Raw genomic sequence first — 25,681 nt, forward strand, 5'->3', positions numbered from 1 at the left:
CCCTCATATTTTTTTCTGAGTTTCCAATCATAATCCTATGCGCCCATAACCTCTATAGCTCACCATACGACCTCAGATCTAGACCCTTAGATCTCCTCCCAGCTTAGATCTAACGCCCAGCAATTGGCCCTCATACCATGTACCATATTAACAACCATACTAAATCAAAATCCTAACAAACTAAAATAATTTTAATTAAATATTTGTTTTAATTAATTCTTTTAATATATTATTTATATATTAATAATTATTTTTATAAATAAAAATTAATATGTGATATTTATATTAAAATGCCAATTTGTTGTTCGTGCCGATTAAATCGATTGATCGCTATGGGCAATAATAATTTTAATTAAAATGTTTATTTAATTAAAATAAAATACAAATAATTTCTATTTAGTTAAATGGTTGCAACTATTTTATTAGTTGTGATAATTAACTTTCCTATTTTCTAAATTCCAATTTGTTATTATTTGTAATCGTGTTAATCGGTTATGAGGGGTAACAATACAAAATAAAATTCACAAAAAATAATAAAAATAATTCATTATTAGTGATAATCGAATCAATCGATTTGAATTGGTAATGGTACAAAACCCCCTAATCTTTTGACTATGGTGATCAAACCTATTGATCATTGCGGTTAATTGTGCCAAATCAGGGTTGTACGCCCAGAACATCTAAAACAACTTCAAAACATTTTTTTCAAACCTCAAACTCCAAATACAGATGTTTATCTACGATAGGCTATTCAAAGCCTTCAAACCTTCAAACCAAATTTCAAACCTTAAGGGCGTACAACCCGTCCCCCGAACTACGTAGACTCTGATCCTCCATAAGGAGGTACGTAGGCACTTGGCAACAAGGCGAGTCCCCCTCCCTAAAAATCTCAATTTTTCCCCTATTCAATTCCTTAGCCATAAACCTTTATCTTTGAATGTTAGCCTTTAGGAAAGGGTTGAGGGTGCCTAACACCTTCCCTCGACCTGAATATAGTATCTTACCCTGATCTCTATACTGCGTAGGGTTTCCTATTCGCCCTTCAGAATAGGTGGCGACTCTAAAAGTCTATTTTTAGGGCAGGTTGCTACAGCTGGCGACTCTGCTGGGGATAACTATTTCGGTGAATTACTATGCTCCTATAGGTTTTAGGTTTTGGCAGGGTTTAGGTTTGGCAATTTTTTAGGGTTTGGCTAACGCGCCTTTTTCAGGGTTTACAATTATTATTTTTCTTAAAAATTGTTTATTCATTTTTGTTTAAAAATATTTAATTATTTATAATATGTTTATATTTAACTGTCTATGTGAATATATTTATATTTTTGTTAACTATTATATTTTTATGTACTGCTGGATATATTATGTAGTGTTAAAACCCTAAGTGTGGGAGTTAACTTTGAGACCAAAAGGGGACATGAATCGCCTTACGAGTCTCACTGATAACTCCACTCGGAGTGGGTTAGGTATTTGGAAAGGTCCGAAACGAAGCTTGACTTTGTGGAGGGTTGGACCGGATACTTAGCTGATCTCTCCGAGAACCTACCCCCAAAAATTCGAACCTCATGGATAAAATGAGTTGTTCCAAAATCCGAAGAGACAAAAAGTCTCGGAGGCTACGAACGACCCCATGAGACCTTCTAGAACACCCCCTATTAAAAGGTTGGCTCCCAAGAGCCGCTACGTCGAACCTATGAACTTATGTGATTTGTGCTATATGTATATATTATGTTGATCATTATTATTTCTTTTTTCATTCATCATACATCATGTGCATTCTTGCATCATATTTTATTAAAAAAAGAAAAAGAAAAAAGGATATCATACATATCATGCATGGCATACACATCATTTTCATGACATTAAGAGAAGATTCCTCTTCTATCTCCAGAGCAAGGGACCATTGGGAAGGATAACCTAACATCCCGACCATACTATCAAACAAGATTTCAGCAGAAGAAATCAATGGATCAGTTGGAACAGAATCAAGCCGCCCTTCGTGAGGAAGTAGATCAACTGAAGGTCAGCGTGGAAGAGGTTAAAGGAGGTATGGCTCAGATGCTAGAATTCATGAAGGCCCTCCTAGACAAACAAGACAAGGCAAAAGAGGTTCAGTCTGGGGATACCCTGGTTCAGGATGAGATCCCTAACGACAAAAGCCCGCTGCTAGGATTTGTTTCAGGCTTTGGCCCGGATAAGGACAAATCTCAGGCCCGATCTGTCAGAAGGGCTATCCAATTCCAAGAGAAAGGAGAGGCCTCCCAAGAAGTATTTGTCCCCACTCCACAAACAAAAGGGACAACCCGCACAGTGCGCATTCCTGCTAGCAATGTCCCTAAGGACGCAGATTACCTGGATCTACAATACGGAGAGCAAGAGGTGGACAACACAGACCAAGCACCTCAGACACAGCAGTCTGATCCCAACTCTAGGGAAGACTCCAAGGGTAGTGAACAAATCAAGGCGCTAGAAGAGAGACTAAAAGTGGTAGAAGGATACGATGTCTTTGACGTGAATACCTTCGAAATGAGTTTGGTCTCAGATTTGACTATCCCACACAAATTCAAGATTCCCGGCTTCGAGAAATACAAAGGGCTCACGTGTCCAAGGAATCACTTGCGCATGTATGTGCGAAAAATGGCTGCTTATGCTCACGATCAAAACCTGATGATACACTTCTTTCAAGAAAGTTTAAGCGGAGCATCTATTAATTGGTATATGCAACTGGAGAAATCCTATATCAGAAGCTGGAATGATCTAGCTAACACATTTTTGAAGCAATACAAGTACAACCTGGACATGGCACCCAACCGGATGCAATTACAAAATATGTCACAGAAGAAGGATGAATCATTCAAGGAGTATGCCCAAAGATGGAGGGAAATGGCTTCTCGAGTTCAACCTCCTCTAATGGAAAAAGAACTGGTGGACATATTTATGAGCACCTTGCAAGGACCATACTACGACAAGATGGTCGGAAGCATATCTTCAGGGTTCTCGGACTTGGTAGTCATTGGTGAGAGAATTGAAAATGGAATCAAGAATGGGAAGATACAAGGGGCACCCTCAAGTTCCTACCATCCAAAGAAGTCATATGACGCAAAGAAGGAATCCAACATTGTGGGGGCAGTCATGGGTAATCAGACTCCAGTATCACAACAAAGGGATCAGCAAAAGCAACAGGCTGGCCAGCGCACCTGGAGGTCCAAGCCGAAACGATCATTCACTCCGTTGTACATGCCATTGGCTCAAGCTTTGCAACGTCTGCTCAGTCAGAACTTGGTAACTCTGCTGCCTCCATACTCAGCTCCGGCTAACCCCGCTCCCGGGTACAAGCATCATGCTAGGTGCGCTTATCATTCAGATAGTCCTGGTCATGATACAGAAGATTGTGGGCCGTTGAAGCACAAGATCCAAGATTTGATTGAAGAAGGGCTCGTTGAGTTCGAAGATCCTAGCAAGTCTAACACCATAGGTGGCTAGAAGGAGGATTTCTTAGATCATTAGTTTTGTTTCCATTCGCAATTTCTTTCTGTTTGTTTAAACATTAGTCTTATGACATATGCTATGTACTTTACAACAATCATTAATGCATTGCTTACGTTTGTCTTGATTCATTCCTAGTGTTCTCACTATATTTAAAACTGTGTTTTTACTTGGTTTTATTTCTTTGTGATATTCAACTCTCGTTAAAGTCGTACACCTTTTTGAGGGAGAATGACGAAAACGATACCACAATTTCATACACTATGCTTTCGAACAGACCGTGTTGACGATGTACAGGCATTTGTTCAAATCCCTAAAAAATGGAGATATAAGGATGTTAATCCCTCGTCAACCCCTTTGAGCCCAAAGAAGTAGGAGTTTTCCTTCATACAACATAAAACCCTTAATATATAACCTGGGGTAGGGTAGCTGCTCAGTTAACTTAATTATTCCAAGTTGTTCCTTTGAACATAATCACCGATGGTTCCCCATCATCATTAAGTCCGGCAGTCAATGTCCTCAAAGAAAAAGAAAGCAATGCAAGAGCCTGCTAAGTCAAAATCTATTAAGGAGACTTAGGCAAAATTGGGGCATCCCGCTGACTGTAGTTTTAAAACAAACAGCTCAGAAAAAGTTAGGGATAACAAAGTCGAAAAAGGTTACTATGTACCTTCGACAAAAGGAAAATACTACAAAAAAGGAGGATGACTGCTTTTGCAAAATAAACTTCTGGTTTTTGAACCATCATAAATGTCAACGTCATAATTCCCAAATTCTTTTGGAGACTAAACGCATAGTCAACTGAGCATAGGACTGGAGAACATCACGAAGATGGGGATGGGTACAAATAAACTTTGAGCCTCTATCTTTTGTTTCTTTAAACCGTGAACCAAGCCACGTTACAACCCTTAAAAGTCCTAACTGAAGCATGGTTAGTTCGAAAGCATACCGTTACCAAAGGTATCCCGACTCCTTAAGGTCTACTATAACTCTTGAGTTGATACCACTTTCTTAAAAAAAAAACTTTGTTTTACTCAAAAAAAATGTTTTCAAACTTTCAAGACAGACGTATGCATTTGCATTTCATTATAAAGTACACTTGTCTATATAGATTTAAATGTTAACATCAGGGAGAAGCTGCATGGGGCATGGTTAATGTCTAAAAATCCTACTGACTGACGAAGTAGCTTTTAAAAAGCTTGTCAAAAGAAGAAGCATCTCTCACGCATGACTGAGATAGCTGAAGTGCACACGGGGCATAACTCGTCATTATCCCATTTACATGGGGCAATCTAATCAGGATCCATAGAATCTCTCAAAGACGCTGAATAGCCCATGGGGAAAGTCCATTACCTGGGGGCACGTTGCAAAGGTCTCTCAGTATCAGATGATGTCAATGCCAGTCTCACATCCTTTCCAGGAACATTTATAGGGTACTTTTCAATCTGTCCACATATTCTTCTTTAAGACATGCTCAAATACTTTTTACCCTTTCCAGGAGCCTTTTTCAGACAGTCTTTTAAAGACCCACCTTCTTATCCTTTCTATTTTCAAACCCTTGCAGACAGTCTTCTCTAAGACATATTCCTTTCCAAGAACCTTTTCTAGGTAGTCTTCTGTAAGACATCTCCTAACTTTTTTTCAGTTAGTCTTTTAAGACATATTCAAACTTCTCTTATGCTTTCAAGAACCTTGTCAAACTTTGTTTAAAGTACCGAGTCTTCTCTAAGACAGTTCACCATCCTTTCTAGGGCGATCTTCTTCAAGATGTGTTTCCTAAAGTTTTGTTTAAAACCCCACATTCCATAAAACAGTCTTTATCCTTTATAGGAATATTTTGACCCTCTGCACAAACATGTCCCTTCGAGCTTTGTTTAAAGCACAGTCTTGTTTAAGACAATTTCCATTCTTTCCAAGGACCTCTTCAGGTAGTCTTATAGAAGACATCATATCACTCTGAGTACTCAGCAAGTCACTGTCCGTCTGGATGCGACCTAAATACACAACTCATTCTGAAAAGCATCTGTTTCACATTCAAATCAACACTTAGCATCAAGGAGACCTCTAAATCGGTCTAATCAAAGACGATCATTCCTGATAAAAAACCCTTAGATGGGGAAACCATGTTCAGAGGGTTTTCCTAGAACAGGGGCATACAATCCAGAATCCTATTGACTGGGGGGCATATCTTTCAAGAATTCAAACACTGGGGCAATACATATCAGGCAAGACATGGTGAAATTCGAGTTCCCTCGAAAGGTTCCTCCTTCAAATCAAGGGGCACATCTCTCAAAATTTCTGATATTCAGGAAATCACACTAGCATCATACAAAGAGCATTGTTGCATATTTGATCTTCTCACGCCTGTACTATTCACATCCCGCAGTGTGGGATAGGCATACATGCATAATTCTCATTGAGAATCTCATTACATGGTACATGCATCATGACATTGCATAAAAACTAACGCTACCTTTTCAGGTCACTTCATAATCAAAAAGATGTTATCATCTAATTACAGTGCAAATACGATCGTATCAACGATTCAATCTTAACAGATACAATTCCAATACCTCATTCCAAGTCTTTCTTCAAAGACGATCCAGAAGCAACCAAAGAATTTCTTACCTCTCCAGGTAGTCTTGTCCAAGACAATTATCCAAATCTTTCCAAGCAGTCTTATTTAAGACATATCCTAACCTCTCTAGGTAGTTTTGTTTAAAACGTTTCGTGTCCTTTATAGGAACCTTTCTAGGTAGTTTTGTTTAAAACGTTCCACTACTTTTATAGGAATCTTTCTAGATAGTTTTGTTTAAAACGTATCATATCCTTTATAGGAGCCTTTCTAGGCAGTTTTGTTTAAAACATTCCGCATCCTCTATAGGAATCTTTCTAGGTAGTTTTGTTTAAAATGTCTCATGTCCTTTATAGGAACCTTTTTAGGTAATTTTGTTTAAAATGTTTCATGTCCTTTATAGGAATCTGTTTAGGTAGTTTTGTTTAAAACATCTCACGACCTTTATAGGAACTTTCCCAGATAGTTATGTCTAAAAACATTTCATACCCTTTATAGGAATTTTTTTAGATTAGTTTTGTTTAAAACATATCGTTCCCTTTATAGGAATCTTTCTAGATAGTTTTGTTTAAAACATGTCGTTCCCTTTATAGGAATCTTTCTAGATAGTTTTGTTTAAAATGTATCGTTCCCTTTATAGGAACCTCTCTAGGTAAATCTTGTTTAAGATATCTCGTATCCTATCTAGGAGCCTTCCCAAGTGAGTCTTGTGTAAGACGTATTACATCCTTTTCAAAAAAAACTTTTCTAGGTTAGTCTTGTGTAGGACATATCATACCTTTCTAGGTAATACTGTTTAAGACGTTTTCGTTTCCTTTCCAGGAACCTCTTTAGGTTAATCTTGTTTAAGATATCTCATCTCCGTCCAAGTGAATCTTGTTTAAGACACATCTCAGCCTATCTAGGACAGTCTTGTTAAAGACACACCCTGCCTTTCTAGGTAGCTTTCTTAAAATATTTATCCAATCTTTTCTAAGATACACCTAGTTCTTTTATAAGACTCCTCAGTTAGTCTTCTCCAAGGCATCCTTCCTAAGTGTTGTTCAAAGCCTAAGCTTCTCCGCGTCAACCTTCAATACACCCTATTCAGGAATCTCTTCAGGTAACCTTATGCAAATGGATGGCATCTATAAGCCCATCTCCCACAGATCTCCTTTCCTATGCAAGCAAATTTTAGGGCATTTTAGTGTCCAATCGTCTTCTACCTCTTCAGGTTCAAGAAGATTGAACATGGGCAGCTGTCATACCCCAAAATTTTCCCTCCCATATTCCATTCACAATGATGCAAAGCTCAGGGTTCAGTCCCAAAGACCACTCACTCCACAGTCCAGAGGATCCACAGTCAACTGGTTTGACCTAAAAGTCAACCATCACTAGAGCATAGTCAAAGCTTCCCAATTTTGGTCAACATCTAGTATGTGAAGTACAACCATCATTTGATCAAAGATTGATCATGATTCCATTAATAGAAACTCAGAGATGAACAAATACACAAAGGTTCAAATTAGGGTTTCTTAGGAGAAAGTCAACCCAACTTTGACTGGGCATAACTTTCACATGGAACATCAAAATTTCCCCACTCAAAGCCTATTTTGAAGGAAATTGGATTCTCTACAACTTTGTCTCTCACAAGCCAGGGCTAGAAATGATTCATTTGAGAGATACAGTGCAAAAGATTACAGGTCCTTTTCAGGCATCCTTCAAAAGCAGTTTTTTCCCAAGAAGGATATGATCAAGATAAAAGCTCCAAATGGAAAATATATTCCGAAGGGGCTTGTAGAGGACCTCTTGAGGTTTCCAAAAAGTATTAGAACTCCCTCATAGCTTAAAAATTGAGTGAGATATGATTGGTCAAAGTTGGGCGATTTGTGAGGACCAAATGTGAAATAAAGGAGGTCTAAGTTGGATTTCTTGCAAATGGGCCTATATTCCATGACTCAAACTTGGTCCACAAGCTACCCAAACCATATGCCACGAATTTTATCACTTTATTGAATTTTACACAATTTTATTTCATTTAAAATTGATTTTTATGATTTAAATAAGTGGGGAATCAAATAATCTTGATAGAAAATATATTTTTATGATTTTCAATTATCATTAATGATAAAATATAGTATATTTTCGTGGCAAGTTAATAGAAAGGAGATTGATGCAATTTTGGCCAAATATGGTAGCTTAGGATTCAAGAATAAAGATCAATTTCTCAAACATGGCAAAGTTGGATTTAGTGAGCATTGGGCTTCAAATACTTGACCTAATACAAGCCTATAAATATCTGAAGCTATGCACACGAATAGGGGTTAAAAAGTTGGTTCAGAGGGGCACGCATAAGAACAAGAAATTTGCAAAAAATTTGAGATTCGGATCCTGAGAATTCAGAGGATTGAACGACTTTTGAAGGGTGTAAAAGCTTCCTTATGGCATTCTGAAGGTGATTGGGTACTAGCATAGCATCAGCACCCCCAGAGTTATCTCAATTTTGTCAAAGTAAGTCGCTTCAAACTTTGAATCGATTAGCATGTTATAGTCACTTTCATATCGCTTTGATCATATATTCTGGTTTGTTTTGATGTGTTGATTGTTTCTGGACCGATTGTGTGGAGTTTGAATGCTTTAATCACGTTTCGCCATTGGAGGCCGTTTGGGGTTTTAGGGTTTTCATTTGGGGCTTTTAGGTTAGAGGTGAAATTAGGACCAATTGAACGTGTGGCTAGGTTCGTGTGGTTCATGCGAGGAGAACGGGGAGGTCGCGATAGATTTATGCATTGTGTATGACCTGTTCGTTATTTCTTCAGAACACGTTTGCTACGAACAAGGTACTAGCAAAATCGTAGCAAAAATTGTGCAGGTTTCTTGGGTTTAATGGAGAAGATGATGATGTGTCGTTATAACACTGGCCGGTTTGAATCTTGGCGCGCGTGTATTATGTTTATTTCCAATTTTTTTATGTATTGAGTTGCGCGCGTTTGTTTAACACATTGTGTGTTTGGTTGAGTTGGTAAGCCATGGTTTGACCTAGGGGGCGTGGGTTCGATACCCAGCTCCCTCATATTTTTTTCTGAGTTTCCAATCATAATCCTATGCGCCCATAACCTCTATAGCTCACCATACGACCTCAGATCTAGACCCTTAGATCTCCTCCCAGCTTAGATCTAACGCCCAGCAATTGGCCCTCATACCATGTACCATATTAACAACCATACTAAATCAAAATCCTAACAAACTAAAATAATTTTAATTAAATATTTGTTTTAATTAATTCTTTTAATATATTATTTATATATTAATAATTATTTTTATAAATAAAAATTAATATGTGATATTTATATTAAAATGCCAATTTGTTGTTCGTGCCGATTAAATCGATTGATCGCTATGGGCAATAATAATTTTAATTAAAATGTTTATTTAATTAAAATAAAATACAAATAATTTCTATTTAGTTAAATGGTTGCAACTATTTTATTAGTTGTGATAATTAACTTTCCTATTTTCTAAATTCCAATTTGTTATTATTTGTAATCGTGTTAATCGGTTATGAGGGGTAACAATACAAAATAAAATTCACAAAAAATAATAAAAATAATTCATTATTAGTGATAATCGAATCAATCGATTTGAATTGGTAATGGTACAAAACCCCCTAATCTTTTGACTATGGTGATCAAACCTATTGATCATTGCGGTTAATTGTGCCAAATCAGGGTTGTACGCCCAGAACATCTAAAACAACTTCAAAACATTTTTTTTCAAACCTCAAACTCCAAATACAGATGTTTATCTACGATAGGCTATTCAAAGCCTTCAAACCTTCAAACCAAATTTCAAACCTTAAGGGCGTACAACCCGTCCCCCGAACTACGTAGACTCTGATCCTCCATAAGGAGGTACGTAGGCACTTGGCAACAAGGCGAGTCCCCCTCCCTAAAAATCTCAATTTTTCCCCTATTCAATTCCTTAGCCATAAACCTTTATCTTTGAATGTTAGCCTTTAGGAAAGGGTTGAGGGTGCCTAACACCTTCCCTCGACCTGAATATAGTATCTTACCCTGATCTCTATACTGCGTAGGGTTTCCTATTCGCCCTTCAGAATAGGTGGCGACTCTAAAAGTCTATTTTTAGGGCAGGTTGCTACAGTCTTGCCAGATCATGTTCTGATGTTGCATGCTGAACCTTCTGAGTCAAAGCTTCTGAGCGCTGATTTATGCATACTCTTTATATATTTCCTGAAAAGGAAATTGCATTGGATTAGAGTACCATATTATCTTAAGCAAAATTCATATTATTGTTATCATCAAAACTAAGATAATTGATCAGAACAAATCTTGTTCTAACACTTTTTCCACAAGGCCCATTACACAAGCCAACTTAATAAACAAGCTAACTTAACAAATTAGGCTTTAAACACTAAAACCTAATTTAACATGCTAACAACCCTAGCATCTTCGACTCAAGCATGTGAACAACCTTCGACTTCATGCTTAATCCTGTTGAACCAAGAAGCTACCCTTCGACCATACTAGAGTTCGATCCAATATCTCACAAACTTAGTGTTTGATCACAAAAGGATTGTTCTTGTTGATCTTGTTAGTCTTGTACAAGTCCTAACAATAGTGAAAATCTCCTTCGGTTTGAAAGGAAACTGGAGTACTCTCGAATTGTTAGGGGAATCAGGGCATATCCTTGCGTTCTTTATTTTTCTACTCTTACTACTTCCATAAACATCACCATAAACTAGAAAAATTATTACCTTCATCACATAAAACCAGAAAAGTTTTAAATTACCTAATTCACCCCCTCTTAGTCGCACTCCGTACTTATAGAGGTGAAAGACGATGTTAGACCGGTTGATGTCGATATAGATATTGGTCATAATTTACAAATGAAAAATTGTTTACTGCTCGTGACCATATGCTTGAATGGGTCCGCATGATGGCCGAGAAATTGGGGTTTGGCATTGTATTAGGATGGTCCGACAATGGTTCTAGCCGAAGGCAAGCATTTGTAACCATGAGATGTGAGAGAAGTGCACGTATGTTCCACCGATTCGAAAAATGAAACGTGATGGCACCGAATCAAAAAAATGTGAGTGCCAGTTTAAAATTCAACAAATATTGTAAGGCGGGTTATACACGAAAATTTAATGTGATTTACATAATCATGCATTGCAATACAAGCTAGTGAGTTATTCCATCGTATGTCGCCTTAAACCGAAGGAGAAGGAAATTGTTTCGGACATGTCTTTAATTAGCGTGACACATAAAAACATACTTGCAAATTTGAAAAGGTAAAGACCTGAAAGTGTTTCAAATATCAAGCAAGTATACAATGTACGTTATCAAAACAATATGATGATAAGAAGTCCAAGATCCGAAATGCAACAACTTTTTAAGCTTTTGGATGACAACCACTATATTTATAGGTGCAAAGTTTGTGAGGATAAAGTCATTGTTCGTTACATATTTTGGACTCATCCCAAAAGTATCAACTTATTCAACATATTTCCCACCGTCCTCAAAATTGATTCAACGTATAAGACCAACAAGTATAGGCTTTCGCTTCTGGAAATTTCACATCAAAGAACAGTTGATGAAGATTGCCTATTCAGAAACCACAAATTTGAGACCTCCTTCGGAACCGGTTAAAACCAAAAGTGCCCCTAAAAAGGCCAAACCGACATAAGATGACAACTCAACAAAAGCGGTCTCTGTTATACTTTGAACATGCTAATTCACATTTCCCGGTTTCTCTAACTCCAAAATCTCAAAAAAAGTGTGTACAAGGGTGTTCACATTAGCTAACCACCTCATTCGCCGCCGATACCAAAAATAATCTTCATCGAAAAAATTTCGCTTTTTATGCACAAACACATTGAGCGGATTGTTAATGTTAAGGAGGATGGTAATTTTGATTTTTGGGCCGTATCCGGCTTGCTCGATAAAGGAGGGGAGAATCACTTTCTTGTTCGTCAAGCTCTTTTAAAAGAGTTGACGGCACACCAGAAATTCTACATTAAAATATGAGAAAAAAGAACATTTTGATTCAATTCAAGATGCACTTACTCCTTGTGTTAGCGGTCCCGCACCGTTTTCAAAATGGATGTGCCTCCCTGAAATGTGTCATCTTATAGCAAGTGTATATGATAGAGTATGTATCGATCTGACAAGATATGATTTTCAGAGACATATTTTCCACTTCGGAGTGGTCCACCTAAAGATCCTACTGGAAGCATCATGTGCATATAGTGGCTTTCAAAGTCAAGACATTTTGTTGAGGTGTCCTATACCAAGTACACCGTTGGAGTTGACGACACATTCAACAAAAGAGGCAGAAACTTGACTGGATCAATTTCTGGAGAGGATGGAAGAGTTTACCAAATTGAACGAGCTTGAAAGAGAATCAAATAAGGAGAAGTCGAAGGCAGAACCATTTGTAGATTTATGCGACGATGCATCTTTTAATTCATTTTAGATTGTAATTGATACAGTTTTTTTAATGTATTGTCATCAACGATGTAATCTTGGCGCGATTTAATACATAAGTAATATATATTTAGTTATTATGGCGTAAATGTCAATCTTTTTTGTTTACTCATTATATGGTTTACAACTTCTATTTATATTTTCTAAGTTTCTGGTTTGGTTTTGGTTCAGAGTTTATTCTAGATAAACCCTATTTTAAATTAAAAAAAATATATGAAACTTTTCAGATGTGCATACCCGAAGAAACATTTTTTTTGTAAAATAATAGGATTCGTCGGGATATGCATCTCTGAAAAGTGCTTGATGACATGATAAGGTTTTTAAGGTCCAAAGTGATCCAAGCCTTATATAAAACGGTGTCTCTCATCCTATTTTTTTCTACAAAACACCCAATATCAGAAAATGAATACATATCTCCACCTTGCATTTGTGTATTTTAATGGTGAGAAGCCGCCACTTTAATTTAGGATTTGCGAGGATATAACTCGTGCCGACCTAATATCCAAAGTTCTAAACTGAATATGCTCCTGCAATATCCAAAAAATCGACACGTTGTCAAACTCAAGTATCGTTCCCCCTCGTTTGACAGCAACAGGAAGATACAGTTCACCAACTTCGAACTGAAGAGGAATGCAGATTTAGAGGTTATGTGGAGTGCTTTTCGGTGATATGAAACAAAGGGTCCGATTGAAGTTGATGGAAAGATTGCCATATCCGTCGAAGATATTATCAACATGTTGCAACGTTCAGAATTACCCATTTATAACGATGTGTAATGTTAATTTTTTTCAATCATCAATTATCCATGTAAACTTGTGTGTTTTAATTTAATGTCAAGTTGTTATGATTATCAATTATAAATTTTCCCATATTGTCTCTATTTTTGTTTTTTATTTGAAGAATCAAACATATTTTAGAATATACATTTTTGAAATGTATCAGATATAAATTTGGAGATGCATCTCCAAACTAAAATTAAGTAAAATAAAAAATAAGTGCGTTCGAAAACGCGTCTCCAAAAATAAAAGGCAAATTTAATTAAAATACATAGTGTAAAGAAGTTTTACATTGTCACTTAATCAAAACCGTTGATAAGTTAAAAATGCTTAAGTTTTATTTTAATTTTTTTTAAGTAATACAATTGAAAGGTCATGATAAAATGACGGTGTAAAATTTTTTATACAGTATATATAAAATAATTATTCAATAAAAACTTCTAAACCATAAGAAAATCTAAGAAGCTACCAGAAACGTATCACTTTAACCAAACAATACGTATCAATTGGGCAAGTCTTATCTTGTCTTTCCAACTTATCAATCCCTCTTTTATTACAAACTAGTCTAAACAAACCAAAAGCACAAGTATATCCTCTTATTTATAAAGTATAAAATTACTAATAATTTTAATCTATATAAGTATGATGTATTCAAATTGATTAGTACATATTTGTTGTCATAAAATAAAATAGCAATAGAGAAAGAAAATGCAGTAGTAATATCAACGGACGAAAAAGCCCTAAGAAAATGGCGAGACCAACCATGAATCTGCAATGCTCCAGCTCAACACGGTAATTAATCTCAACCAAATATAGCCTCCTTCCTTTTATTCTCATTCTCTCCCTCTCCACTTTTTTTTTTTAGATTAGCTGGTTCCCATTCTCCCTTCACGTTCCTTCTTCTTCTTCCCATGGAGATTGGGTAACTCACCAACATTATAATACTAATAATAATAAATAACAATACCAATCATCATCATCATTGTTAAACTCAATTTCACCTTGCATTAATTGCATTGCATTGCATTGGATTATATACATACAAAAAAATTTATATATATTTTTGTATATAATCCAATCCAATTCAATCCAATCCAATCCAATTCAATTCTTTCGTTTATTAATATCAACAAACAAACTCCGAGTATTCATCCATGGGGAGTTGCGTATCCACACAAGGCGGCAAAGGCGTACGAAAGAGATCAAAAGATCATCATAACAATAATAACAACAATAACAAACAAAACAAAACTGCTTATGATCAAGACCAGGACGCTACAACGCCGACCGGGCGTAGGTCTAGCGTGACATCGCGTCCACTAAACGTTGTAACGAATCCAAGTCCGGGTAGCATATTTGATAAATATGAGTTAGGAAAAGAGCTCGGAAGAGGAGAGTTTGGTGTGACCGTGCGTTGCGTGGACCTGCAAACGGGGGAGGCGTTTGCGTGTAAGAAGATAGCGAAGACGAAGCTGAGGACAGAGATTGATATTCAGGATGTGAGGAGGGAGGTTCAGATTATGAAGCATTTGCCTAATCATCCGAATATTGTGGCTTTTAGAGAAGCTTATGAGGATAAAGATGCTGTTTATTTAGTTATGGAATTGTGTGAAGGCGGTGAACTTTTCGATAGGATTGTTGCGAAAGGTCATTATACAGAAAGAGCTGCGGCTAATGTTGCCAAAACCATTCTTGAAGTTTGCAAGGTAATGTGCTAATGTAATGTTGTATTTGTTTTTGAAATTTTGACTCATTTGTTGAGGTTCTATTGTTTTTGTACATTTTGCAGGTGTGTCATGAACATGGTGTTATACATAGGGACTTAAAGCCTGAAAATTTCTTGTTTTCAGATGCAAGTGAGACAGCTTCACTTAAGGCAATTGATTTTGGTCTTTCCACTTTTTATGTAACCGGTAAAGTAGTTTTCTGATTATTAGTATTGTTGGAGTTTGTTTTTTATGGTAAAACTAGAATAAGATACGAGCGTTACGATGTGGTTGTGACAGGCGATAGATTCAATGAAATTGTTGGAAGTCCTTATTACATGGCTCCGGAAGTTTTGAGACGAAACTATGGACAAGAGATCGATATTTGGAGCACGGGCGTTATTCTTTATATTTTGCTTTGCGGTGTTCCACCCTTTTGGGCAGGTTGGTCCTTTTATATATTTTGCGCGATTGTGAAGAAAAATTGAATAAAATGTTCCGTTTTCATAAAGTTTATGTGTTTGATTTTGAGTACAGAAACTGAAGAGGCCATAGCGCAGGCGATTATCCGGGGTAATGTAGATTTCACAAGAGATCCTTGGCCTAAAGTTTCAGAAGAAGCAAAATACCTTGTTAAGCGTATGCTTGATCCAAATCCGTACACTAGAATCACAGTTCAAGAAGTTCTTGGTATGTATGGTGCTCCTCTATAATTTCATTGACGTGATGACAAATCTGTGCTAATAGTTAACTGTTTTCTTCTGTGTCAAGATCATACCTGGATACAACATAGAGAGCATGGTAGAACTATTTCTCTAGGAGACCATGTGAGAATGAGGATCAAGCAATTCTCATTGATGAATAGATTCAAGAAGAAAGTCCTTAGAGTAAGTTTCATTAAGATCTCTTATTCAAAAAGTAGAGAAAAAGCCGTCTTTAAGAGCGTGCAAGACACACTATCACGCAGAATCCAAAATTTAACCGTGTCTAAATATGGTCTCAAAAAATGTTTGTCACAGTTAAATTGTGGTTAAATATGGCCTTGATTTGTCTGTGACTGTCTCCAAAAACTTGAGACGGCTCTGATCAGTGATATCTAATTTTTTAGACTTCTGAATTAATTTGGTTCTCTATTTAGGTGGTGGCTGATAACTTGCCAGATGAACAAATTGATGGACTTAGAAAACTGTTTGATATGATGGATAAGGACTGTGATGGAGTCTTAACATTTGAAGAGCTGAAAGATGGCTTTTCAATGATTGGACAAGTTATTCCTGATCCTGATATTCAGACATTAATAGATGCAGTAATTTCCTTACTATAACAACTGCTTTAACAAATTATACAAACTTTCTATATACTATAATGAAACAATGAACTTCGTTGTTAATTTATGACAACAGGCAGATTCTGAGGGAAATGGCAACTTGAATTGCGAAGAGTTCATCACAATGAGTGTTCATTTGAGAAGGATTGGAAACGATGAGCATCTCACCGAAGCATTCAATTTCTTTGACAAGAATAAGAGCGGATATGTTGAGTTTGACGAGTTAAAAGACGCCTTATCAGATGATGATTCCATAGACGACCAAGTGGTCAGAGACATTCTAAACGACGTTGATTTGGATAAGGTAAACTAGCTCAGTTGATAGCTGTGCAGAGACATACTTTCGGATGCTGTCAGTTTTTATAATATTAATTTTGTTTTGTTTTGTTGAAGGATGGTCGAATAAGTTTTGAGGAGTTTAAGGCAATGATGACGACAGGAGGAGATTGGAAAATGGCATCTCGACAGTATTCAAGAGCAATGTTAAATGCATTAAGCTTCAGAATGTTTAAGGATAAATCTGCTGGAGTAGTAACTAACTAACTACTTAACTGAATTCAAATTTCATGTGGGGAGTAGGCCAAGTTCCAAATTCTGAGTTGAGTTCATATGATATGATGCAGAACACTGTATGCATTTATATATGTTGTAATATTTTGAGCAGTGTACAGTTTGAGAGTGTAAATGGAAAATAGGCCTCATCTGAACAAAAACAAATGAGGGTCTCTTGTCATATAGTGTGATCTCTGTTAACATTAATTAATTATTAATTTTATTTCATTAAATTGTAAATGTGAAAATTATTTGAATGATAGAGATGGGAGAGATTGAAAATTATGTATGAAAGTCGTATTTACAATTCTAAAATAATCTTAATTGAGGGGAAAAAAAAGTCTAATATGTTTTGTCTAATGAGTTTCGTACTAATATTACAAATTGATATTTGCGGACTAATATTTACAACACTTCCAGGCAAATGGATAAATGAATATTAATTATTTCAAACTTGCAAGTAAATTGATTGAATCGTTCTGTTGGTAAACAATTTGTTAACATATCTGTCAACTGATACCCAGAAGGAATGTAGGTTCTAGTTATCAATCTACTATCCATCTTTTTTTGGATGAAGTGTTGGTACTAAACATGATTATGAGCGATACTAACGAGTGATTTATTATCGCAAAACAATTTTATGGGGCTTTCACATTGAATTTTCAAGTTTTCTAACACATGTTCTATCCATAATGATTCACAAATTCCTTGTGTCATAGCTCTAAATTCCACTTCAACGTTTGATCGAGCAACAACACCTTATTTCTTACCCCTTCAAGCAACTAAGTTCCTACACAAGATACAATAGCCTAAAATAGATGTTATATCGCTCACTGAACCACCATAGTTAGCATCAATGTGAATTTTCATGGTTAACTTGCACCTATTTAAAACAAAAGTCATCTCCTGATAAAGACTTTGAGATATTGTAGAACACGTTCAACAACTTGCAAGTGTCTTTCCCTTGGGTCATGCATAAATTGAGTGACCATGCAAACTACATATGCCAATTCTAACCTAGTATGTGCCAAGTAAATTAACTTTCCTAGTAATCTCTCATACGGACCCTTGTCAACTTTGACATTTTCCTCCTCGAAGTTTTTCCCACGATTTTGTTCAATGGGAACATTTGTTGGTTTGCATCCAAGTTTCTCTATTTCTTGGAAAAGATCAAATACATATTTCCTTTAAGAGATAAATATGTCTTATTTTGAATAAGCTACCTCAATTCCCGACAAATACTTGATTTGCCATATCTAATGCTATTCTAGGAACAACTTCAATCGTCAGAGTCAGAGATAAGTACTTAAAATGATTACTTTATTAGTGGTTCTCAAATATTTGATACTTGTGATTTTGATCCGAATAATTTACCCTTTGTTTTAAGAAAAGATAAAAGATAGTGTCTCTCCATGAATAGATATACTATTTCTCAACATGTTTCTTCTAAACATCTTTGCACACAATATCAGAGTTTTTACTACAATTATTGATTTTGTGAGAATCCTGTATGTTGAAGAAGCATTGAGATGTAAAAATTGGCCTCTGATGGCACCCTTGATAATTACAAAGAAAAGATTAATGACAAAAGGTTATACTTATGCATATGACATTGGTTACAAAAAGACAATTGTACCAATGACAAAGATGAATATTGTTAAAATCTTAATATCTCTTGATGCTTATTCTGAATAAGAATTACAAGAATTTGATGTTAAAAATGTATTACATGAAAATTTAAGCAAATATTTCATCAAGTTTTAACTCTCGGGTCGAGACAATAAAATGTGTTGATTGAAGAAGGTCTTATTTAAACTAAAGCAGTCACCTTGGACATGGTTAGAAAGATTCACAAAGACAATATTGTATTTAAATTATACAAGAAGAAAAATGAATTGTACTTGTCTATATTACAATATTATTGTTATAGGAGATGATTTGACTAAGAGACAGCTACTCAAAAAGAAATAAATTAATGGAGTTTGAGATGAAAGATCTTGAGGAACTCACATACTTTTTAGGAAATAAGATATTCTTAAATGACATTTTTATCTCTTAGAAAAAATATTTCCTTTATCTTTTGCACAAAAGATGAAAAACTTATGCAAGACTACAAGTGTTCCCATTGAATAATATCATAAAATTAGCTATGAGGAGGAAAGTCAAACTTGAAATTATAGAGAGTGCATATGAAAAATGTTCCTAGAGAAGATAACTTCTAAAGAGAGTGAGATAACTTTAGCTATGAGGAGGAAAGTCAAACTTGAAATTCTAAAGAGAGTGCATCTGAAAATTGTTCTTAGAGAAGATAACTTCTAAAGAGAGTGCATATGAGAGATAACTTTCGAAAAGAGCATGCGAAAGATAATTTTAAAAGAGTAATTTCGAGGCTTTATAGAATATGTGAGAAATAAATGGAATATAAGGAGAATCCCCCCAATGTTAATGCTTATATTGATCCAATTTACATTTTGATCTATATTTTCAAAATTTACAAACATGATATTTATTCTCTTAAAAGTGAAGATTATTAGACTTCACATTCAAATCCATAACAATGATACATCAAGTATAACTAGATTACGATTAGAATGTCTAGTATTAGTGGGGGAAAAAATTGAGGTACTAGTGCTAGTGGATGATCATATCATATGGTGGCGCATCAAAGGGTTGAAACAATGGTGTAGAGACTAAAGATGGTGGGCAACGATTAAATGAAGAGAAATCTATATGGATGAATTATTACTATGTGAAGTACAACGGTAATGTGTTAAGTTTTGCCAATTAGGTTGCAGGGTTTTATATGCATGTGCATAGGTAGTGAGTTCACTTCCAGATTAAAAAGTTAACTTCTGGCTGAAATTGAGCCTGATTTGAAAACACAATGCTCATTTACCTTGTGCAACTTAATAGATGGTTTCATTTCAATGTGATAACATATATATACAGACTTAGTACAATACAGCAACTTCACATAGTATAAATTTTAAAATCGGAAGGAACTACATCCAATGCAAAGTGAAATTTCGACTTGTGAGGCGTTAACATGGATCCCTTAACTAATCTAACTACTTTTTTTGTTGTGCTGGACATAACTAAGGTCTTCAGCTTCTCTCACTAAGACTTCCATAAACCCTTTTCTGAAACCAAAGACTCCATTCATTAGTAAACTTGATTCCAGCGATGATAAATGAAACTAGCAAATACAATATGAAGTTGATTCGAAGCCCCCACAGTAACCCTACCCATCTAAATTAGAAACATGAGTATAACGTCGAGGAAACATTTTCCATGCAATACAAATAAGTACTGGTATCTTAAAGTACTCCAACCGGAATGGTGAGGACAAAAGCAATCATTAACAATACCCCTTCTATAACAGACTATCACTTACTATGAGTGAGTCGGTCTGATTGGATTTTCTGTCAATCTTCTCCAAACCATCCTCCCACAATGAATTAGGGTCAAGATCGCAGTGAAATAAAGGAAAGGAATGCCAACAGCGCAACCCCCAGGTATCAAATTTACCATTGTCTGAATAAGGTAACAGCAAATCAACCAATATAACTTTGAACATTAATTGAAGGAAAATTAATATCACAAGGAAATCAAAATTAAATTCCTAATCAATAGCGATAACATAAAGTATATCTCCAGGATGTCCCTTTCTGTTTGAGTTTCAATGTTTTCTGGAACTAGACCAAATTCAAGCAGATAGGTACCACAGGAAGGATACTACATTATCAACAAAACGAATTGCAGTGTACAGAAAGTCAGGTCATTTGCAAGCTATTCAAGCTTGAGTCGCTATAGGAAATCACCTAGATAAAAGCTTTTTGTCTGGTCAATGCGCGGTTTTGTTAAGACAGTGAATAATTTATTATAATTTATAACCTATTTCTACATCCAAATGTAGTTGTGTTAATCATCTTACAAACTTTTCAAATCTGCAAAACAGCAAAATTTGTACTACTCTTACAACACTGATCTGTTTTTCATGTTGCTTTTATTTTAGTTTGTGGTATGCCTTTCTTACTGTATGAAAACTGCTGTACAATGAGCCAACCCAACAAGCCATTCCATTGTTGTACTTGTAGCTTCGTAGCAGCAGCTTCATTAGTATGGGACATAAAGTATTTCGGATTATTTTTTAAATTGTAAATTGGAGATTATGATACTTTAAATCATTCATTTCACCTATGCTAGAGTACAACAAGAGGAACTTGTTCCACGTCATTGTTCTGTGTAATTCTAACCTTAGTCATGTGATTTTTAATATTCAAGGGATGAATTAGGTTCTAAATTTTCAGCTAATCCAAATAACAAGCTCCAAAATGATCAATGTAAACTATGTCAAAACAAACTGGATATAATTGATATTTAAATATACTCATTGTGTTTGTAAATAAACTGGACATAAGTGAGAGTTTTTACCACCATTCCTGCAACAACGTGAACAATGGGAACAAAATAACTATCCACTTTGTTCCCCTCTGCATACCCATTAAATGCAATGACCATCGAAAAGGTGTGGATGGTGACAAATGCAAGAGCAATAACCGCTGCAATCATAAAAAAATAGTGAACAATTTGGAGGAAAGAAATCAGACATTAAAAACCAGATTTCATAAAGTAATTTCAAAAATCCCCGGTCGTTGTTTATGCACGGGTTTTATGGAAAAGTCCACTTATAGAGTCGCATGAATGAAATGAATATACAATTAAGCCTCAAATGCAAAAATTTCCAAAAAGTTTGAAACTGGAGACTCCCATGCATATGAGAGAACTAGCAGTGGAGAAACTCTCACCAGAAAGAAGGAAAAATGGAACCTTTGAACATTTATCAACAAAATATGTAGCTGGACCAAATGCGGGAGTTAATAGGCTGATACAGAAGAACACGGCATGGGCCACACCATGACCCAAACCACCAGCTGTGAAAAATATGCAAAAGACATTTCATCAACATAGGTTATTATTTATGATTTACAGATCTTATTCCAATAGGCAATATCTTTTCTCAATAGCATCTCAACAAGGGATTCATTTTATCATGAAATTAAATTCAACCAAGGATGTGGTTTTTTAATCCCAAAAGAAAAGAGAAAATAATAGGTAAAAAAGAGTTATCTTATAATTCAAAGCTGATAAAAAAAATAGTTGAGAAATAAATGCAAAATTTAAGGATTGGAAAAACAGGCTGAAAAAGCCTCTATTTTTCTTACCAAGAGCAATCAGCATCTTATCTGTCAGGAAAAGATGTGGTTTTGATACTCTATCAGCAAAAGCATCTAAAATATCTTCTAACCTTCTACACATGACCAACCAAAAAATGAAATATTAACCCAGAATCAGTACCAACACAAAAATTATCACTATAATATTACAAAACAGTCCCCATAATAAATAGTCACAAAATTTCCTTATCATATTGTATAAAAATGTATGTTCAAGGCTGACAAAACAATGAACATACAACTTAGGCTTTGTTTGGATTGATGGAATCGAATGGAGTGGAGCACTATGGGATGGAATTGAGTGGTACTCCATTGTTTGGATCACTTAAAATCGGATGGAGCAGAGCAGTATGGGATGGAATTGAGTGGTATTCCATTGTTTGGATCACTTAAAATCGGATGGAGTGGAACGGAATAGAGTGGGATGGATTTCATTCCATTCCATCACTTACCACCATATTTTTTCCCCTCTGATTCGGCCAGAATGAAGAATTTGCCTTGTTCCTTCCAAAATTTTCCAAACGATGGAGTGGAATCTTCATTCCGCTCCGCTACATTCTGCTCCGTTCATTTTATGATATCAAAACATAACCTAAAGAGTATTCTTTATACATTCTCCTCACTCGCAAACCAAGCGTGCTCCCACTATTGTAAAGAAGTTTCTAAAAACATCCAATCCAACAATAATAACTAGGCAGTCCATCGATAGGCATGTTTGGTGTCCGACACGATACCAAATACCAATGCATATGATAACATTCGATAACAAATACCAATGCATATGATAACATTCGATCACTTGCATTTTTTTTCAAATTAACTGGTATCAGTGTCAATGGTGTGTCCGATTTACGTGTATTTGATAGCTTAAACATGCAATTGCAAAGAAAATGGAGGAAATTAAAGCTTACTTAAATATTTTCCAGAAGAAAAGCCTAAGTCCTTCTTGGAATGCAACAGATGAGAAAATGAGTATTCCATAAGGCCAAACTTCAGTTGTATTCAGTGGAAGAAAACCCCTCCATATTCCAGACAACACAATTAAGCTTATAAGCCACAATAGTGTACTGCAATCAAACAAAACAAAATCATATAAACCTAATAGCACAACTAAAGGAAGCAAAAAAAAAAAAAGCATCATTCGAAGTAATTACAAAACCCTAACTTTAACAAGTGAGAGAAAGTGTGAATTGAATGAGATCGGATCGACGAACCTGGAGAGAACAGTGAGGATCAAGAATGGTTTTTTGGAAATTACGGAAACGAAGAGGGAGAGAGACGGTCCTAGAGCTATCAGCGCGTACCCGATTCCTGCTGCTACAGTCATTGTAGTGTCTCTCACTATCTAAAATGAGAAGAAAGGAACTACACAGTTCTGTGTGTATGGTTTTCTGCTCGGGTCTTCCATTGATGACCCAAGACAAAAGGATGAAGATGGTGCTTCGGGTCTTGTCCTCCGAATTATTTGTTCGGGTCGGATTAGAGTTGTGCTGTCTTGGGCCTTAAGAAACAAGAATGGTATTACTTGAATATTTTAATTTGAGAATTTCTATATTGACCCCTACCTTCTTGGTCATCTGTGGCGAAAATTCCAAAATGCGCTTATTTCGGAAATGCATTTCTAAAGTCACTTTTTTATGAGAAAAAAGGTAGTTTCGAAAATGCACTTCCGAAAACATGTTTTTTTTTTATGAAAAAAACTGATTTCGGAAATGTACATCCGAAATAATGTTTTTTTCCAGAAAATAGGTGAATTCGGAAGTGCATCTCCGAATTCACCCCCCTTGGAAGAATTCGGAAATGTATTTCCGAAATAAGGTCTGATACAGAAGAAAAATAACAAACAACAACGATTTGATTTATTTAAAGGATGAAGATTACAAAGATCACATTACATAAAATTAAAGTTACATATTGTTAAACACGGCTAGGTGAGGATGAGTTAACATTTTGATAACGTCGGCCTCCGATTTTTGAAGTTTCGCATCCAACTCGATTGGACCCTTTGAAGAAAATCGGTCGAAAGTTGTCCACAAAATCGCTAAATCTTTGTCGTTCTTGACTTCAAATGGGGTGAATTGCACGTCTCCCTCGACGTTTAGCAATGGCGAGCAGTACTTAAGCTTGACAACCTTCCGATTTTCCGGATATTGCAATAGCGTGTTGAGCGACGTTATCAATTCCGCAAACGGCGTGTCGCGCGAGAAGCAGAATTGGAACCGCATCGGGTAGCCACTAGTGAAGTAGACGAATGCTAGGTTGGGGTAGGTTTGTGTCATCGGTGTTTTGTGGTGTGATGAGGATGAAAAAGATTGTGTTGTATTTATAGACTTATTTGCATTCATTGTATACTTGCTTGATATTTGAAACGCTATCCGGTTTTTTTCGCTTCAAATCAACAAGTATGTTTCTCGGCACCACTTTGATTATCGATAATCCGAAATAACATTCTTCTCTTCGCGGGACAACCGACACGCCGTTGGATGCCCGTGTAGCTTGGCATCCAAGACATGATTATGAATTCCACAAATGACGCTTAAACGCCACAAATCATTAATCCTCTGAGTCACAAGCAACTTAAACGAACACCCACACTTTCTCGATCCCGTGTCTTCGTGTTTTAACTCCCGGTTTGTTGGTACATACCTCCCACCCCTCTCGCAATTCAAAACAGCAAAAGCTTTCCGTCAACTATTTCCATTGTCGGACCTTAAAATAACAATGTCAAATCCAAGTTTACTAGCTTCACTACGAACACAATCAAGCAATTGTTCACGACAAAGCGAAGCTCCGATCATTTGTAAATTGTTGCCGTACATCCACCGCATCAATCATGGATTTAACATCGTTAACCGGATCGTTATTAACATTGACATCTTCCGGAACTACTACGTCATCGACGACAATGTTGTCCGGATGCACCATACCTAACATATGCAAAAATTAGCAAAAATGGTCAAAACTAAATTTTTTAATACTGCCAGGCATTATTTCGGAAGTAAATTTCTGAAATATGTTAGGTGACTTATTTCGGAAATGAACTTCCGAACTAACAGAGTTTTCATCACAGAAATCAGCAACAATGTAGTGAAATAGGGGATGAAATGAGAGATGTTTACCTCAAATTGTAGCTTTTTATGCTCCCTTTAACGTGATCAATGGTTTGAAACTTAATTTTGAGACGAAAAATGGATTGATATCGATGGAAGTTTTGGAGAGGGTTTGGGTTTGTTTTGGAGAAAAATGATGAAATAGTGAATGAGGGAAAATGGTATATGAACACATTATTTCGAAAATGTACTTCCGAAACAATAGCTGACTGTTAAAACCAACGTATTTTTTTTTAAATTTCATGCATTTCGGAAATGCATCATCGAAAACACCAACTTTTTGGAGATTTCGGAGATGCATTTCCGAAGTCTGAAAAAATAAAAAAAATACTTCGGAGATACATCTCCGAAGCAGGGGCAAGTTAGGAATTTTGCTGGGGGTCACCCCCATAGGGGGGTCAATAAAGAAATTCTCTTTACTTTGTATGGG

The 25,681-nt window shown here is 35.9% G+C and overlaps 2 protein-coding genes across 2 annotated transcripts; one reads left to right on the forward strand and one right to left on the reverse strand.

Moving 5' to 3' along the window:
• The first annotated feature begins 14,147 nt into the window (after positions 1–14,147).
• Positions 14,148–17,189, forward strand: LOC131602043 (calcium-dependent protein kinase 24). The gene is made up of 8 exons (XM_058873991.1): positions 14,148–15,025; positions 15,109–15,232; positions 15,326–15,469; positions 15,563–15,715; positions 15,797–15,912; positions 16,164–16,331; positions 16,429–16,656; positions 16,746–17,189. Exons 1-8 carry the CDS (start codon positions 14,474–14,476, stop codon positions 16,893–16,895), a joined length of 1,635 nt encoding a protein of 544 aa, XP_058729974.1. The 5' UTR covers positions 14,148–14,473; the 3' UTR covers positions 16,896–17,189.
• Positions 17,190–19,776: 2,587 nt separating this feature from the next.
• Positions 19,777–23,603, reverse strand: LOC131602044 (gamma-secretase subunit APH1-like). The gene is made up of 7 exons (XM_058873992.1): positions 23,356–23,603; positions 23,053–23,208; positions 22,130–22,215; positions 21,713–21,838; positions 21,339–21,466; positions 20,299–20,438; positions 19,777–20,044 (listed from the first exon to the last, which is right to left on the reverse strand). Coding segments are annotated over exons 1-7 (750 nt in total). The 5' UTR covers positions 23,469–23,603; the 3' UTR covers positions 19,777–20,043.
• Between the last annotated feature and the right edge of the window lie 2,078 nt (positions 23,604–25,681).

Source organism: Vicia villosa, linkage group LG5 (genome assembly GCF_029867415.1).
Source record: "Vicia villosa cultivar HV-30 ecotype Madison, WI linkage group LG5, Vvil1.0, whole genome shotgun sequence".
In the NCBI taxonomy this organism is placed as follows: domain Eukaryota; kingdom Viridiplantae; phylum Streptophyta; class Magnoliopsida; order Fabales; family Fabaceae; genus Vicia; species Vicia villosa.

Coding starts and splice junctions, on each gene's coding strand:
- LOC131602043 (XM_058873991.1), top strand. CDS start 14,474: ATGGGGAGTTGCGTATCCACACAAGGCGGCAAAGGCGTACGAAAGAGA. Junction 15,233..15,325: donor TTCCACTTTTTATGTAACCG/GTAAAGTAGTTT, acceptor TGGTTGTGACAG/GCGATAGATTCAATGAAATT. Junction 15,716..15,796: donor CACAGTTCAAGAAGTTCTTG/GTATGTATGGTG, acceptor TTCTGTGTCAAG/ATCATACCTGGATACAACAT.
- LOC131602044 (XM_058873992.1), bottom strand. CDS start 23,468: ATGACTGTAGCAGCAGGAATCGGGTACGCGCTGATAGCTCTAGGACCG. Junction 21,839..22,129: donor TAAGATGCTGATTGCTCTTG/GTAAGAAAAATA, acceptor TATTTTTCACAG/CTGGTGGTTTGGGTCATGGT. Junction 20,439..21,338: donor ACGTTGTTGCAGGAATGGTG/GTAAAAACTCTC, acceptor TACCTTATTCAG/ACAATGGTAAATTTGATACC.